The 17,417-nt window shown below is 39.3% G+C and overlaps 1 protein-coding gene across 1 annotated transcript in view; it reads left to right on the forward strand.

The window, feature by feature from the left end:
* ulk4 (unc-51 like kinase 4) overlaps positions 1–17,417 on the forward strand; it is a 261,176-nt gene that overhangs the window by 95,707 nt on the left and 148,052 nt on the right. Inside the window, exons 20-22 of the mRNA XM_042332045.1 lie at positions 10,319–10,480; positions 12,610–12,792; positions 15,960–16,087. Of these exons, the coding sequence (XP_042187979.1) occupies positions 10,319–10,480; positions 12,610–12,792; positions 15,960–16,087 (473 nt within the window). The remainder of the gene's footprint in view (positions 1–10,318; positions 10,481–12,609; positions 12,793–15,959; positions 16,088–17,417) is intronic.

Here is a 17,417-nt window from a genome sequence, read left to right on the forward strand (position 1 = left end):
GAGATGGGCCGACATTCATAGGACTTTGATGTGAGTGAGTTTTACATCTGGTTAGGAAAAAAGATAATGGCGAAAGAGCAGGATTAATACAATTGTTTTTAAATTGTAGATATTGATGAAATTTTGGGGGGCATACTGGGTGTCTGACACATGTGGAAATCCATCAGCATGCTTAAGAGTATCCAAACCAATCAGGATTCTATGCATCCCACCTATACATGGAAATTCAAGAGATATTTATTGGAAGGGAATGCACACTCTCCTGCTTACCTAATTCTGGAGAGCAATTCGCTGGAGTACTGCGGACCAGCCTGGCTCAGGAACAAGACTACTGAGACTGCAACAGAGGGCTGGCTTGATTCTGATATTCCATTGCCAAACATGCCATCTTGGATCCAGTTCAGCCCCAAGGAGACCCGCTTACCCCCCCCCAAAAAAAATCTAATTGCTAATTGGTCATTTGACATCTGACAGGTGTAGGTTTGCAGCCTCACTAGTTGGATGGCACGCACCAGGAACTCCCTGTGAGCTTCCTGGTGGGCAACAAAGCTTAGCTCACCATCTTCCTGCCCGCAGCTCAGACACACATCTCTTCCCACCTGTTAGAGGTGCAGAGCTTGAGTAGCAATTGCTTACCTCTCTGCAGTTAAGCTGGATTCCAAGTACTGGATGTATGGACGTGTGTTCATGAACTCGGACTCCACATAATGCCTTCTAAAAGCTTCCAGCTTGTCACCCCAAGCCTCAGAATTTCCGCATGATGTGGACATCGGCCTTCGGCATGGTAGGAGGACCTTTACAGGACAGCTTGTGAATTGCTAGCCACCTTGATGTTCTAGAGATTCAAGTCCAAAGCCACGTACTAGGCTTACTCACTACCAGCTGTTTTATCCAGGTCCTCATGTGAACGTATTTGGCAAATAGAACATGGTCACTGTGAAGCCGCCTCCGTCTCCAGGGTACTTAGCGACAGGTCAGCATAGGCCGTAGCCCTCTCTCCCTGGAGATGCTTCCCATGTTTGCCACAAATCCACCTCACTGCTTGATTCTGGACTTTGCAATTGGGCTGGAAGAAGCCTCGCTGCTGTACCCCGAGGAGCTCAGATCCATAAAGGAGGACTGTTCGCACACAGGTGGGACCTTCCTGTTCTTGAAGAGAGATGAGAATGACTAGAGTATTTCGCCCCTTTTCTGCGCAGTTCTTCAGGACAGTGTCCGGGCAAAAGTTGGTGTTCATCACAATCCCCAGGTACCAGTAAGAATCAACAATTGGGACTGATGCCTCTTGTATTTTCTGATCAATATCCTTGACATCTTCTCTTGAGCCATGCAAAATCATGATTCCACACACATTATAATGTCCGATTGGATGGCCCAGTATTCAAGAAGGTGAGTGCAGTTCAAAAGATCCTCAGGTGAGTCCGTCAGCATCACAATGTTGTTCACAAACAGAAGCACCGCAATCCTGCCAGAAAGGCTTAGAACAGATACACCAAGTTCAACACCCTCAATGGCATCCAACGCATCATTGATGAACACATCGAATCGGTGGGTGACAATAGGCAGTCTTGCCTTACTTCCCTTTCGAGAGGGATGGCTTTGTCCACTGTCAACCCTTACCCAGATCTTGGAGCTGGAATACATATTCTGGGTAAAATCCAAGATTTTGGCCATGTATTCCCATGGCTTCTCGTTTCATCATGAGACCTTCATGAGGCAAAAGGTTGAAAACCTGCTGCTGAAAAAAAAGGCTGGGACAAAAGAAAGAGAAAGAGCAGACAGGGCAATAGGAAAGAAAGAAAGATTGGAAGTGATAGAAGGAAATAATTACCTATTTTAATTTTGTGAATTGTTTTAATTTGACAGTGTAAAGGGCAAAGCAATACTTTAAGGAAGGCTTGTTAAAATTGCTAAGTTGAAAGTAATATTTGGCCTAAGGAAATGCCAGATGCCTTTGCGGTCCTTTTGTGAAATATTTATGTTGATAGTGGTGGTTATGTGCAAAATTAATGGCAGCCAAAAATTTGTTTACTTTTTTAGGTATACATCTAGTATATGTGTACATAAAATCTAATAGTTGCCAACATGCACATAAATTAGAAACTTAATAATTACGCATAAAAATCATCCTCTCCCAACCCCAAATTATAATAATAATAATCATTGCATTTGTTATAGCGCTTTATCACATCTTCGAGACGTCTCAAAGCATTTCACAGAATATACTGTAAAGTGAATTGACTATAATAATAATAATAATAATCCTTGCATTTGATATAGCGCTTTTCACGTCGGGAGGACGTCCCAAAGCGCTTCACAGAACACACTGTAAAGTGAATTGACTGTATATTTGTGGGCGAACGCGGCAGCCAATTGCGCACAGCAATGTCCCACAAACAGTCGTAGATTGAAAATAACCAATTTTATTATTGTTTTTGGTTTTGGAGGGATGATTATTAGGCTCTGTGTGGAGTAAGGAAACTTGCCCAAGGTTTCGCCCTGACCTGCCTGGAATTGAACTCAGGTCTCTCGCTTGCAAAGCGAGTGCTCTAACCACTGAGCTACAGGACTCCACATGGGGGGGGGGAAAGGGTGGGAGGGAGAGATGGGGAGATGGAGGGGAAGGGGGGGGGAAGGGAGAGATGGGCGAATTTTTTTTTTATTTTGAGGGCGAAATGCGGCAGCTAATTGCGCACAGCAGTGTCCCACAAACAGTCGTCGATTGAAGTAACCAATTTCTTCTTATTATTTATTTTGAAGGAATTATTACACCTGGAAAAGCGATCTGCCAATTGACTTACAACCGGGTTCCTACTCATTGCTAGGTAAACAGAGACTTGTGGTGTAAGGAAACTTGCCGAACATTTCGCCCTGTCGGGAATCAAACCCAGGTCTCTCGCTTGCGAGTCAAGTACTCTAACCACTGAGCTACAGGACTCCGCATGATATTCCAGCGTTAAGCTTTTTACCTGGTAACTTTTACTAATTTAGAAAAACGTAGAATATATAAATTGACACTTCTCTCCCCCTCTAATTTGGGGATGGCTCAGGAGTCTCAATGTTGCTATGATGTTCACAAGTGGGAATTATTTTGCATCTTTATTGCATTATTACCAGGGGAAAATTTACAGTATTGTACAGTAAAATTGGGCAGCCTTTCAGTAACAGGGCAAATTCAACTGTGTGGAATATATTGGGATCCCCAAGAGGGATCCCAATATATACTATAATTAGGGCTTCTTACTTTCAGCTTTAACCAATAAAAAAAATTATAAATCACACCCAATACAAAAAAATTAAAATAGTTGTTTATCCATTAAACACTGGAAAAACACCGGAAAAGCACCATGGTGAGCTTTTCTCTCTCGCTCGCTCTAGGTGGTGTGTGTATATCTTGGTGTACCAACTGCAAATGTGTCGTTCTCCGCCCCTCCCCCTCCGTGTGCGCAGGACGTCTGGTGAAGTGTTTGTATGTGAGAGGAGGGAGTCACTGCGGCGCATGTGTGAGGACTCTTCTCTCCTATTTGTATACACAGGCACATTTTCTCATTACAGTAACAAAAGCCCCCCAACCCCCTGATTTAGAAACACTCTAAAATTGCTATAAAAAAAAGTAATCCCCCCCAATCAAATTAATAAAACCAGAAAATCAGGAGCCCCAGTTAAACAGCTAACAAATCATTTGAAAGAGATTTGTTATAAAAGGAGTGGGGATGGGAAATATTTTCAGTGTGAAATACTCTTTCCTTCATTCCCACTCAGTTATAACAAAGAGTAATTTTGAAGTCTGTTACAGGAGAAGAGATGAAGTATTTTTATGCCCTCCTTGGATGACGATAGATTTGGGACATTTTGGAATTCCTACATATTTGGCTTCTACTAGATTTTAGATCTATGATACTTTTTCAGTCAGAATCCAAAACGTAAAAGGATGCCAATTGGCACTGATATTGTGGCATATGTTGGCTAATGACATTAACTGAGTATCTATTTGCTGACAGACGATTCCAATATGTCTGATCTCCAGGATAAGGAAGCGGCTAAAACTTTCTTGCCACTTGGGAGCTCATAGAAATAATGTAACTTAAAAATTAAAGCGAGTGCTTTACACCAGATGAAACCCGCTATGCCATCACCTCAATTATATTTTAGTGTTGCCCTTTAAGACTTTTGTAAAAATTGACCTTTGTTCAAAGTATTTTGCCTGTGGTATTGGTATTTAAAAATAATGTTCCCAAAGAACAGAAAGTTAATTTACGTAATAGAAAAGGCTTGTATTTTTACAGAACGTATAACTTCAAAACTGTACACAGTAACTATTAATGTAAAATAAAAACAGAGGTCGCTGAGAACATTCAGCAGGTCAGGCAGCATCTATGGAGAGAGGAGAATGAGTTAATGTTTCAGGCCGATGACCTTTACACAGTAATTATTGTTACTTGTGACTATTTTTGTAGACAAACACAGCAGAGATTTTGCACATACTATAAGGACATTCTACTAATAAAATGGGGCAAATGACCAGTTAATCTGGAGGATTGTTGACCAGGGGACTGGGAGAAATTCCCTTCTCTTTTTGAATAATTTCATGAGATCTTTAACATTCATCTGAACATTCAAGTTGGACTTTGGTGTAACATTTCTTCTGAAGGACAACACCTTCAACAGTGCAGCTGTCCGTCAGCATTACACTGGAGTGTCAGCAACTTGGACCCATAACCATTTGACCTAGAGGTGAAAGTGCTACTAAGTAAGCTAGGCTGATACCTTCGTAGATGTTTGCAGTAAGAATTGGGTACAATCTGCTGAATAATAATAATAATCCTTGCATTTGATATAGCGCTTTTCACGTCGGGAGAACGTCCCAAAGCGCTTCACAGAGCACACTGTAAAGTGAAGTGACTGTATATTTGTGGGCGAACGCGGCAGCCAATTGCGCACAGCAATGTCCCACAAACAGTCGTAGATTGAAAATGACCAATTTATTATTGTTTTTGGTTTTGGAGGGATTATTATTAGGCTCTGTGTGGAGTAAGGAAACTTGCCCAAGGTTTTGCCCTGCCTGGAATTGAACTCAGGTCTCTTGCTTGCAAAGCGAGTGCTCTAGCCACTGAGCTACAGGACTCCAAATTGTCTATTAAAGCAGTTTTATGTTTTAATTTTGGTCTAAATTGGGTATGTAGCTGTACAGTTATGAAAGCCTATTTTAATGTGATTTTACCCTATTGATTCACTTTATTCCTTACTTTATTGCAATGGAATATAATTATTTCATTTTTATAATTCTTTTTTCAAATTTATATAGTAAATTTAATAAATATTACACTGTTTACTGTAATTGAATCTCTTACCCTAGTACTAGATCACTGGTCACTCACTCCATGGCTGTTTGTGGGATGTTGCTGTAACCAAATCAGCTGCCAGGTTCACCCATAAAACGCACACAGTCACACCACTTTAAATATATCCGGTAAGCGCTTTGAGGAGTCTCGACAATGTGATAAGGTGCTATATCAAATGCAGGGATGATGATTATTATTATTATTTGTTACTAAAAGAATAAAATAGGTAAAGATTCTATAACTGAACTGAATATGTTTGGGCACAGAGTGTGAAGACTGGCATAGACAAGTTGGTCAAATAGTGTGTTTCCACTCTACATCATTCCATGCAATTCTAGATGTAAATGTTGTGGGTACCACTACAGGGTTGATCTGCAGATGAAAGTGATTTAAATTATACTGATGGTAATAGAATACATTAAGGCATATCACCTGTTTAACACTCATTATCCTTTCTTTTGTACACTTAATGGAACATGTACTACAAAAATCAATAAGAAAAAGTTTTGCCTTTTTTTAAAAAAACACACCACAGCAGGCTGTTCTTTTAACAGGTAAGGACACATAAGTGGAGTAGACTGTATAATGAAGCAAACTGCTCTTTATTGCTACCACATTTGTAGTCAGTAGCAGTGCTCCCCTGTGTACTAATTATGGCTGTATCTTATCATTTGTTCAGCGGCTTTGAGGTGATGTCATTTTTAAAGTGCCTGCTGTGCTATGTACATAAAAGTTTTATCTGGTCCCATTTCAGTTCACAATTAACTAAACTGACAGCATCTGTTAGCAGTGTTAAAGGTTGCGTCTTTCGGTTTTCTATTTAATGGTTAATCATCCTTTCTCCCCAGTAGGCACAATGGACAGACAATACAGATGGCAGTATCTAAAATATCTGCACTTGTGTACACTGTTACTGTTGCATATCAATTGAGTTCTTCCACCTTCCTCTTCTTTCATACCAACTGATACATGAGAAGTTTTTTAAATCATTTTGACTGGAGTGAAATTCAATTTGACTTTCTTTTAAATATTTTAGACCTCCTATATTGATGATGATAGTATTGTTATGCTATCTGAATTTTTTAAAAATTCCCTCAAATATAATAGAGGTTTGCGATGCTCACAAAGTTGTGACAAGTCTGATGAGAGGAACAACACATTGAAACTGATTGTGTTCCACAGTTACAAAGACAGGTTTCAGTTAAGAAGAGAGACTTAAGAAGTTAGGACTTTTTCCACATAGCTGTGGAAAAGGGGTGACTTGATAGAGGTCTTCAAGATTCTGAAGGGTTATGATTATTTGCACTGTTCGGCACGTCGGTAGGTAACTGGAGGGCAGAAATTTAAGATAATCACAAAAGGAAAATATTTTGTAATTATCTTGACCACCTGAAGTGAAGAGGAAGTTCACACAAAACATTGTACACAGAGGGTGGGTGGAATGTGGGATTCTCAGCCACAAACTATTGTTGATGTAAGAGTCGTATTCGTTTTAGAAGGAGATTAGATGGATAATTTTAAAGGATATGAGGAGTGAGCAGAAGAGTAGGGTAGATGCAGTGGCACATGTAGTGAAAAACACTAGCTCAGACCTGAAGGACCAATTGGTTTCTGTGATTCTATGATTTCTAGATCACAGTTCCATTCTGTTTGTATTGTTCTTGTAAAGCATAATGTCAATGATAGGCAAATACATATCAGGTTGATGTCTGTTCAAATGTGGGTGTTTGTTTATAGGTACAGTTTAGAGGTCAGCATGGGTCAATATATAGTTTTGATACTTGGCCTAATATGGGATGCAAACTCTGCATTCCCTTGTACTTGGCATCTAGCATGGCCTGTTCTGGTTGAATATTTCAGTACAGTACAGGAGTTATGCACAATAAAAGATTTTAGGGCCAGCATGATTAAATTGATGAGATACCTTTTAATCAAAACCACAAAAAATATCTACAGTACATGCAGAACTCATCAATTTCATTTGATGAGCTAGCCTATTTGCAAATTTGATAAGCATTTTATGAGCCTTCATACTGAGTACCAATAGCTGTGAACCATGAAAGGGACAACAATTTTATTTAAAGAGAAATTAATTATTCCTGTTCTATTCAAAGCAACAAGAAATAGGTGGAAGTGCTGGGAACATAGGGTAAAAGAAATATGAATATGAAAAAGAGAGGGGGGATATAGTATTTGATATTTATCCCCACCGCCCACCACCACCACTTCTGGAGATTAATTTTACCCAGAGTTGATGCACCAATATTGGTGCCATTGCTGCATTTTTTCTTAGTGAAGGAGAAGTAGAGCCCACGAGCTTTCCTGGGTGTGAGAACAACATTTCAACCCTGCTTCACCAGGCCCAGGCTTAAATTTAAACAGAATACTGATGTCCTGAAATGACAGACCAGAACTCCCCAGTATAAATATTTTTCTCTCTATCCTCCACTTAGCTTTTCCATCAAATATGGAAGGATATTCTTCCCACCAATTCTCAAGAAGAGATCATTTTCTGTTTTTATCCTGTAGCAATGCTTGTTTAAAGCAACAATCGAGGTAAAATCGGTTTATCCAGCAAAATCAGAGTATCCTTTGCTTGTGATACTCAATATTCAGGGCCATTTGGCAGAAACTTGTTGAAAATGAAATAAAGCCAAACTGAGGTGAACTAAAATAAAACCAGATGTGTTGGTACCTCCAGGGTATGTGAACTTTTGGAAATGTTTTGACTTCTGGTCCCTAGAATAATGTTTCTCCTTGGAGACACATTTGACGTTGGCTTAAGCTTATTTTCAGGTTTAGGTTTTGTCTGCAATATAAAGCTCAGCTTCATGAATCATATTCGCAGGCGTGTGCATCAGAGCCTTCTGGATTGCTTATATTTCTTCATACACCGAATGCATGAAAAAGCAACTTGTTTATTGCGGGTTTCAAGGTGTTTGTGATTTGTTGGAGACAGAGTAAAGCCAAATATGGTTACCTGCCAATTGGAAACTGTTTATTTGTCCCTGTTCACCATCACCAGAAATAGTGATACCGTCAACATTGACCCAATATATTCACTCAAATGTCACCATGCAATAGTGAAAAGTGCACACAGCCAGAGACCTTTATATTTACAGATTTACTGATGGACAGACTGCACTACTGCTGTATAAATTGGAATGCACAAGTAGCAGTGGCATTTCTGCACACACCAGAATTTTTAAAAAGTTGCAATGATATATTAACAGCAACAAATTGCATATATATATACTATATATCTTTAATTAATAAGTACTTCATAGGTTTGTAAATTTTCGAATTCTTGGCCAGTCTGCATTTTAGAAATGGGTATAAATGTTTTGCAGCACATAAATTGAGAAAGAAAATAAGACTAAATATAATTAAAAGACCAGCAGTGTTTCACTACCCAAAATGTTCATTTGTCCAATTGCTACTTTGGAGATTTGCTGAAGAGAAGAGCCTGGTTGTTGTCACACTGGCAGATGCCAGAGAAAATCTACTTTTGTATTGAGGAAACGCCCCCATTAATCTCACTCTAGGGTCTTCACTGCCTCAGCTGATGCTGAGTGTGTAGGGTTTGGGAAATTGGTCTCAGGAGTGCAAACTCTTGAGGTGGAGAACTGGAGTGTCCTCTAAGTGTACTGTTAATTAGAAAACCACTGAACATGATTCTTATTAATAACATACTAGAGTTAGAAGATCTTGATAGTACACACTGTTGCTTTTGAATGACATTTTTTATCGATTCGCTCTGGAAACTTTATTGATTCAAATCAAACACAGACAATGAAAGTCTCTCCACACAAAGATTATTATCTTTATACCTTTATAAATACACTGACGTGTATTTTCAGCAATATCACTAACGTATCACTAACAATCTACATTTTCTGCCTTATTTTCTGGATTTTCTATAATACTGCCATATTTTATAATCTGCATAAGATTTTATAATCTACATTTTATGCATCTGCCTAATTGGCCTTTTCCAACAGAGCTTGAGTCATAAAATTCAAGGCAACTTCTATATCTAGGTCGAATGCTTAGAGCTATTCTCTGTCAAGGTTCACAGCCTCAAGAGGTTTTTAGTTAGAAAAGGGATATATTTTACACCAAAATGCAAAAGTATTTTTTAACTAATATTTCTCAGCCTCACTGTATATTTTCCAACCAAAGTTGTACAAACCAGAGACATCTCCAATTTGGTTTCTATACTCAATTAGCTGATCACAGCCACACACCAATTGGAGTGCTATACAACAACAACAACAAGATTCCATTTATACAGTCTATTCACTTTACAGCATATTCTGTGAAGCGCTTTGAGACGTCTAGAAGATGTGAAAAGCGCTATATCAAATGCAAGGATTATTATTATTCATTGGTTAAAAATGTAAGATTGTGCAGATGGATAACCTTCTTAATTTCTACCTTAATTTGAAAGCCAATTTTTTACAATTCATTTATGGTTCCGCAAAAAATCAGCTTCCAAATTAAATCTGAATGTAATACAGCTCACTGAAATTTTGCACTGTTAAATTTTAAAACAATTGTCTTAAGACTAAAAATGTGATAAATTTCAGGCCTCAAGTGAACCAAGAGATTGTAATTTGATCCTTCGAGAGTTGATCTAGTGTGAACTACTGTAAGAAATGTGAGTTGCAATGCTGCAGTATATTGCTCAAGTTCTCACTATATGTTGATGTTCAAGCAGTGCTGTTACTTTGACAACCAGAGGAGATGCTGAGCACTACAATCATTACGTGTACACATTCACTATGTTGCAATAAGATGGTGATGCAACAGCTCAACATTAGCCTCTCGCACTACACTGATTCCTATTGACAATCTACCATTTCCTCTGTGTACAACTTCCCCTCCATCTTCACGATATCACAAAATATGTGTTCTCCAAAGAAAGTTATAAAATAGAGACTTGGTTCCCATCTGATGTGGTGTCTTTATTGCAGGAAGATCCAGTTACTAATCACATAGCTGCAAAGATTGTGGAGAATGTCTGCACCGCTAACTCATCTCTTGCTCAAGGATTCCTCACTGGAGAGATCGGTCTGTTACTTTGGTACCTTTTTACACACTCAACTGTGGATTCATTGCGGGTGACAGTCATTTCAGTAAGTCCTAATGTGCTTATTTGAAATCCTATTATTGAAAGATATCAGTACACAAACGTAGAATGGGCTAATTTGTTTAGTATTAAAAGCTCACGTGTGGATACTATAATTTTTTGCCTGGTACTATAATTCTTCATTTGCTATGCTTCATTCTCCTTATGGGAGGGCTGGTAGGCTTTTCTTTCAGACCTTTCTGGCTGATGTTCTTGAGTATAGAGGCATTTGGCTACAGAAATACAATCACAACACTTTACAATAAATCCTATGAAATGCTTTGAGATGTCCTGACATCTCAATTTGATAAGGCACTATATCAAATGCAAGGATTATTATTATTTTCATTTATTTTGTGTGAGAGGAAGAGACTGGGTTTGCTTATCATCCTTCATCAGATGACATAACAGAGATGGAACTCACCAGATGGAAAATCATGCCTGAAGAGGGCTTCATAACACTCTCTGACTCAGTGTAGCTGGACCTACAGCACATGATTTCCCTCACAAGATCATTGTCACTGAAATAATTCTGCCGGCTTTGGGATTTCGAACTCGTGTAGTCTCTACTCACACAACAATACAGTGTTGAGGGTACGTTGCATTGTTGAATGTGGGGTCCTTCAGATGATGTGTTGAAAACCAAGCTCCCTTCTGCCAGTTCAGATACATGTTAAAGATTCTACGGCACAGTTCGAAAAAACAAGGGAGTTTCTCCTGGCGCCTGGCCAATAAGTTCTTAAGTAAAATTGGCTAACGCTATCCAAATTGTATTTGATATAGTGCTTTTCACGTCAGGGGGATATCTTAAAGTGCTTCACGGGAGTTACTTAAAAGTGTAGGACATGTTGTAGGTGAACTGGCAGTCAATTTATATACATCAGTGTGTCACAATCAAACATGTAATAAATGACCAATATTATCTGTGGGATTGGTGGTCAGAACACCTAAACAGGCATATGGGAACAGATGGGGACAACACCTGTAACAATGCAGTGCACACCCAGCACTGCACTGGAGTGTCATTTTTTTATATTTCACTTCAAATGTTTATCCAATTTACTTTTAAATTTTGTTATGGTCACAGCTCGATTAGCCACTTGTTGAAAAGCATTCCATGTTCCAACAGAAAATATTTCTTCAATCCTTCTACTTAATGCTTCCCTTGACAACCCTGATCTTATGCCCCCTTTTTACTGATTTGCTAAGCAGAGGGAATAACCTTTAGCGTAATCTATCTATTTCCCACAGTAACAACAATAACAACAAATTACATTTGTATAGTGCCTTTCACGTTGGGAGGACGTCCCAAGGTGTTGGACAGTTAGGGATTTGGATCTGAGCTGGAGATTGGGGTCAGGAGGGGTAGATGACAAGGATTTCTATTGCCTCTCTAAGTGTGATTGTCCAATTAGAGACAAAAACAACAAAATTACATTTATATTGCACCTCTCAGATCGGAAGGATGTCCTGAGGCATTGGACAGTTAAGGGTTTGCAACGGATTCCGGCCTTATAATCAAGAGAGGTGGCCGAAAGAGGAAAGTCTTCAGTTGTAAAATGCTCCATCCTAGGAACAGACTTGCGATTGTCTAAACATTAAATTTAGGAATCTTACAGACAGAAGTGAGACGTTGTTCATTCCATGGTTTGGATACAAACCCAAGTTCCAGAGGCAAATTTTGCCTGTCTTGGCTAAATTGTCATTTCCCCTTCTCACCTCAATCCAATGGTTCATATAAGAGCATTGACGCTGTCCACAATCTGTTCTTGCTTTCTTCACCAATGAGGTCTTGGGTTATCATGGGATGGGGTGGGTGGGGGGAGGAATAGGGTAAAACATACAAACAAGCTACTAGCTTAGAAACAAATGGATTCAAATAAAGCTGCAGGAAACAGTTTCAATTCCCAGCCGGTCTCCTGGTCTGCTTGTTGAATTAATTTCTCATTATAAAGTAGTGCATATTTTTTGAAACATTTTAAAGGGACTATTACATATTGATCAGCTGGTGTAAAATTTAAGTGAACCATATGGGAATTTCTAAACAAAACCTTTGTTCCAGCCCTAAATTCTATGATGCTATACACTTGGCGTTTAATTAGAGTGTATCTATAAATTTTTCTCTTGTCCCTGCAGGCTTTGTGCAGGATTACTCGCCACTCTGCTAGTGCCTTTCAAAGTGTCATTGACAAGGTCGGCTTGACAGCAGTGCTGAACTCCCTAGTGACTGGAATAAGCCGTGTTCAACAGTACATGTTGACTATGTTTATTGCAATGTTGTCATCTGGTGTGCACTTGCAAAGATTGGTGCAGGAAAAGGTATGACACAATAATAATTTCTTTTAGTTAATATTCCCTCCATGTTTTTCTGTGTCACAAATGTATGTGCGTGTTGATATTTGTAAAATATTTTCATATCTGATATTGTTTGCACACTCTGGGGTCCTAAGCCTTGGCTCTTGCCAACTTGCACCTATACTTTCTGGAATTGGGTAAGCAGGATGCATCCCTTCAAGAAGAGTGTAGATTCCATTCCAACAATCTATCTCTGGGATTTCCATGTGTAGGTGGGACACATGGAAATCTCAGCTTGTTTTGAATACTCTTAAGTAATGTTCCGCATTTGTCAGACACCCAGCTGACCAATTGCCTTGGATTCATTTTGATCCATCAGTTGCATTTTTTCTCTGCTGACCCGACCTGATGGAGAAAGGTCACAGGCTCCAGGAGTCCTTCTGCACTTCCAGTGGTTATTCAGTGTCTTAACCCGGATGGCAAGTGTTATCAAGTTATAGGTCATTTGACTGTAGGGACAGAACTAAGCCTCATTATGCCTTCACTTCTGAAATCCACATGTGTAGCTTCTAGTTTGGTTTGTTGACTAATGATCAAAAATGGGAAGTCTAGCTTCCACAGAATGTTCCACAATGACATTCTTAACAAATTACACAGAAGCACCCATTAGAACCCATCCAACATCGACCACAAATGACCAAAGGATCGCAAGAAGGTTCACCTGGAATGGGGATGTGCAAAAGTCTCTGTTCAGACAGTAGTTTGACCTGTCATTAACAGGTTGTGAAATCTGCTACTGGGTGAATTCTACCACATCAAGAACCTTAGGCCTTGCAGAAGTGATTATTTATCAGTGATACCTTACAGAATCATTGCTAAATAATGCAATATTATATTATGGACCTTTTTAATCTGAGGATCTCAGTGCTGTGCAGGGAACTCTTTTTATATTGTTGGCGGAAGGGGGAATTTCATAGTAGGCTTGGATGAAGAAGATACTTTGCCCATTTGATCTCATCCTTCCACTCTGCTGTTTTTCCATTAATACATTAAGTTGTTTATTAAATGAGCCTAGTATCCTGACATCTATCAGTATTGCTGTTAACACATTCTAGCTGATCCGCAAAGGTAGTCAAGCAATTTCAGAAATACTTAACATTCCCTATTTCTCCACTTTGCATTCCCAGCTTGCTGTCTACTGCTAACTCCAACAGCAGGGAGCCACTGCAAACTGTTTGATCATCTCAATTTATACTTCATCCCTATTCCATCTAAACCTGCTTCCAACCAGAACGTTAGCCAGTTCCTTTCGAAAATAATTGTAATCAATTCCTATTGATTCTTATTTTACACATATCTGCTATTTAGTGTGACCAATTTATTCTATTCACTTCAGGCTTTTTACATTTAAATTTGCCTCCTGTAGTTGTGTGCTCACAGTCTATGTCAAATAGCCTACTTATATATCTTCTATGCCTTTTAGGATTGACAGTCCTGAATCAATTCGCCACTCAAACTTACCAAGTTTACATAGATTTACGTAGAATGTGCAGCCAAGAAACAGGTCATTCGGCCCAACTAGTCCGTGCTGGTGTTTATAATAATAATAATAATAATAATCCTTGCATTTGATATAGCGCTTTTCACGTCGGGAGGACGTCCCAAAGCGCTTCACAGAACACACTGTAAAGTGAATTGACTGTATATTTGTGGGTGAACGCGGCAGCCAATTGCGCACAGCAATGTCCCACAAACAGTCGTAGATTGAAAATGACCAATTTATTATTGTTTTTGGTTTTGGAGGGATTATTATTAGGCTCTGTGTGGAGTAAGGAAACTTGCCCAAGGTTTCGCCCTCTGCCTGGAATTGAACTCAGGTCTCTCACTTGCAAAGCGAGTGCTCTAACCACTGAGCTACAGGACTCCACATGGAGACTCATGTGCAAGGTTTATACTGCACATGAGTCTCCACCCACTCCTTACTTCCTTCCATACTCTTCTGTTCATTTCTAACCTCATGTGAAAAAGGTAGCTTCCTATTAAATGCATCAGTATTTCTTTCTTGTATATTGGAGCCTCAAGTCTGAGAGATTGAAGACTGAGATTGATAGGTTTCTTGTAGATAAAAGGATTAAGGGATATGGGGATAAGGTGGGTAGGTGGAGTTAGAATAGATCAGCCATGATCTTATTGAATGGCAGGGCAGGTTCGAATGGCCTACTGCTCCTAATTCTTAAGTTCTAAGTCCCAGAATAATTTTCTCTGAACCCTCTCCAAAGCATCTCCGAGGCTAGACCTTCCTGGTGACTCATTGGCTAGGTGTGCTGCGTGGAAGGGCAAACTAGCCACTGGGGCCAGGAATTCTTCTCACTCGGCTCCACTTAACCTTGCAAATTAAAGCCTTAACAGTTATAGTGGTTCTTCCTGGACAAGCAGTGGGAAGCTTGCCAGACAGTGTTTACAGTACCAAGTGATGCATCTTTAGCTGGTTAAACACCAGCAATATCTCACTATACACTCTGGGGCCATGGCTCTCACCAGCTTGCGCTTAGTACTTTCTGACAAATAGATTGTGTCCCTCAGGAGAGAGAGTACACATTCCAGACACAGGGTAATATCCACGTGCAAGTGGCATGGATATGTGGAACTTTTCCTGGTTTGGATACTCAAGCATGGTGTCAGACACCTGGTTGCCTTGGGGGTGCTACATTTTGCATTGGGAAGAGCATTGTTGTTTTGGATTTTGTTCATATCAATTGCAGCTTCTTGGCATGAATAAGGTAATATCTGCAATTTATAAAGTCCTTAGGTAACATTGCATCTAAAAGTCTTGCTCGAGGGATGTTTTTATGTTTTATTATGATTTCACCCTACCTTCACTTTGCAATGCAGCATCATAGGCAGACTGCATTGCTTGAGATTTTCTTTTCAGTTAGAGCTGTTCCATTGTACAAAAAGAGAAAATGCAGCATATGTGAGTCTAAGTGTCTGGCAATAAATGAACAACTGCTGGAGTAACATCAGTGAGTCATATATCTTGAGGACAAAAAAATCATATTAAAATATTCAGGAGTATTGTCTGAAAATCATCATTTTAATTGAAAATGTGTTTTAGCTATGAATGAGCAGTGTTATGTCTGCATAATTAACTGCTCCTGCTTTCTCACAGAAGAACTGTTCATTTTCTGCAGGATTTTGTCACAAAAATTGTCCGTTTATTGGAGAGTCCTTCCACAGTAATTCGAGCAAAAGCCTTCTTGGTCTTATTGGAAGTGTTAAAGAACAATAAAGAAATGCTGCTGCTCTGTTGCCAGACAAGGTAAGAGGCACATCGGTAAATAAAATAATAATCCTTACAATTGATATAGCACTTTCGCGGCAGGAGGACGTCTCAGAGCACTTCACGGGATATACTGCAAAGTAGAGTGAATATATTTATGACCGAACGTAGAGGTAGAAACCAAAACCATAAAACCATGGCTTTAAATCAGTTTATTCCATGTAAGCCTTTCACCTCAGGGACTTTCCTGTTTTATTATGACTCAGTGCTCCACTATGCAGCTATTGAGCTGTCAGTTGAATTTTTTAATCCCAAATTATTCATTTGCTTTCAGTTATTATGGAGTCCTGTAGCTTAGTGGATAGAGCACTCGCTTCACAAGCGAGAGAACCTGGGTTCAATTTCCGGGCAGGGCAAAATGTTAGGCAAGTTTCCTTACTCCACACACCACTGTTCACCTAGCAGTAAGTAGGAACCCAGTTGTTAGTTGATTGGTGGATCGCTTTTCCAGGGGTAATATTCTCTTCCAAAAAATAAAAAAATAATAATAATTCGGTCACTCAATCCATGACTGTGTGCAATTGACTGCCACGTTTCGCTCACAAAATATACAGTCAATTCACTTTACAGTATATTCTATGAAGCGCTTTGAGACGTCTCGAAGACATGATAAGGCGCCAAATCAAATGCAAGGATTATTATTGTAGAAACATTTGTTTGCACCTCATTGATAAAATATGACATTATCTAAATATGTTCAGAATGTTGAATACTGTATAAAGAAAGGTACAGCAGAGAGCTTGATATTCATATTTACTGGCAGCATTTCCATATTGTTTTAGATATCAATGCCTTCTCTCTTATTCCCCATCCCATTACGAGAATAACGATTGGCAATGTGCATCTTGTCACATTTTCATGGGTATATTTAAAGGGCCAGTGACAAATAATCAGATATACTGTGGATAATCGATAGGAGTTGTCCATTTCTTAAAAAAATCTAATGAGTAGCTTGGAGGCGGAAGGAAGAGAAAGATGGTATAGTTTTATGTATTTCTATTATTGGTGATTTAAAATGATTCCTAGGTCTCAGAAGGTTGAATACCATGACTAGTTAGCCCTATTTGAGATGTCACAGGCTCAAAAAGTCTAAGGTTAGACTTTTGAACCCATGCTGGCTGTCATTATTTAGATTACTTTTATCCTCCTGGAGGGGGGAGTTAAGTGGGGTCTCCTTGTAGCTAAACTCGTTCCAATGTGATATGTTTAGCAACAGAATGTCAGAATCAAGTCAACCCTCTCTGATTGCCTCAGTAGTCCGGTTCCTGAGCCAGGCGGTTCCACAGTATTCCAGGGCAATGCTGATGAT

This window comes from Callorhinchus milii, unplaced genomic scaffold (assembly GCF_018977255.1).
Source record: "Callorhinchus milii isolate IMCB2004 unplaced genomic scaffold, IMCB_Cmil_1.0 Scaffold2, whole genome shotgun sequence".
Taxonomy (NCBI): Eukaryota; Metazoa; Chordata; class Chondrichthyes; order Chimaeriformes; family Callorhinchidae; genus Callorhinchus; species Callorhinchus milii.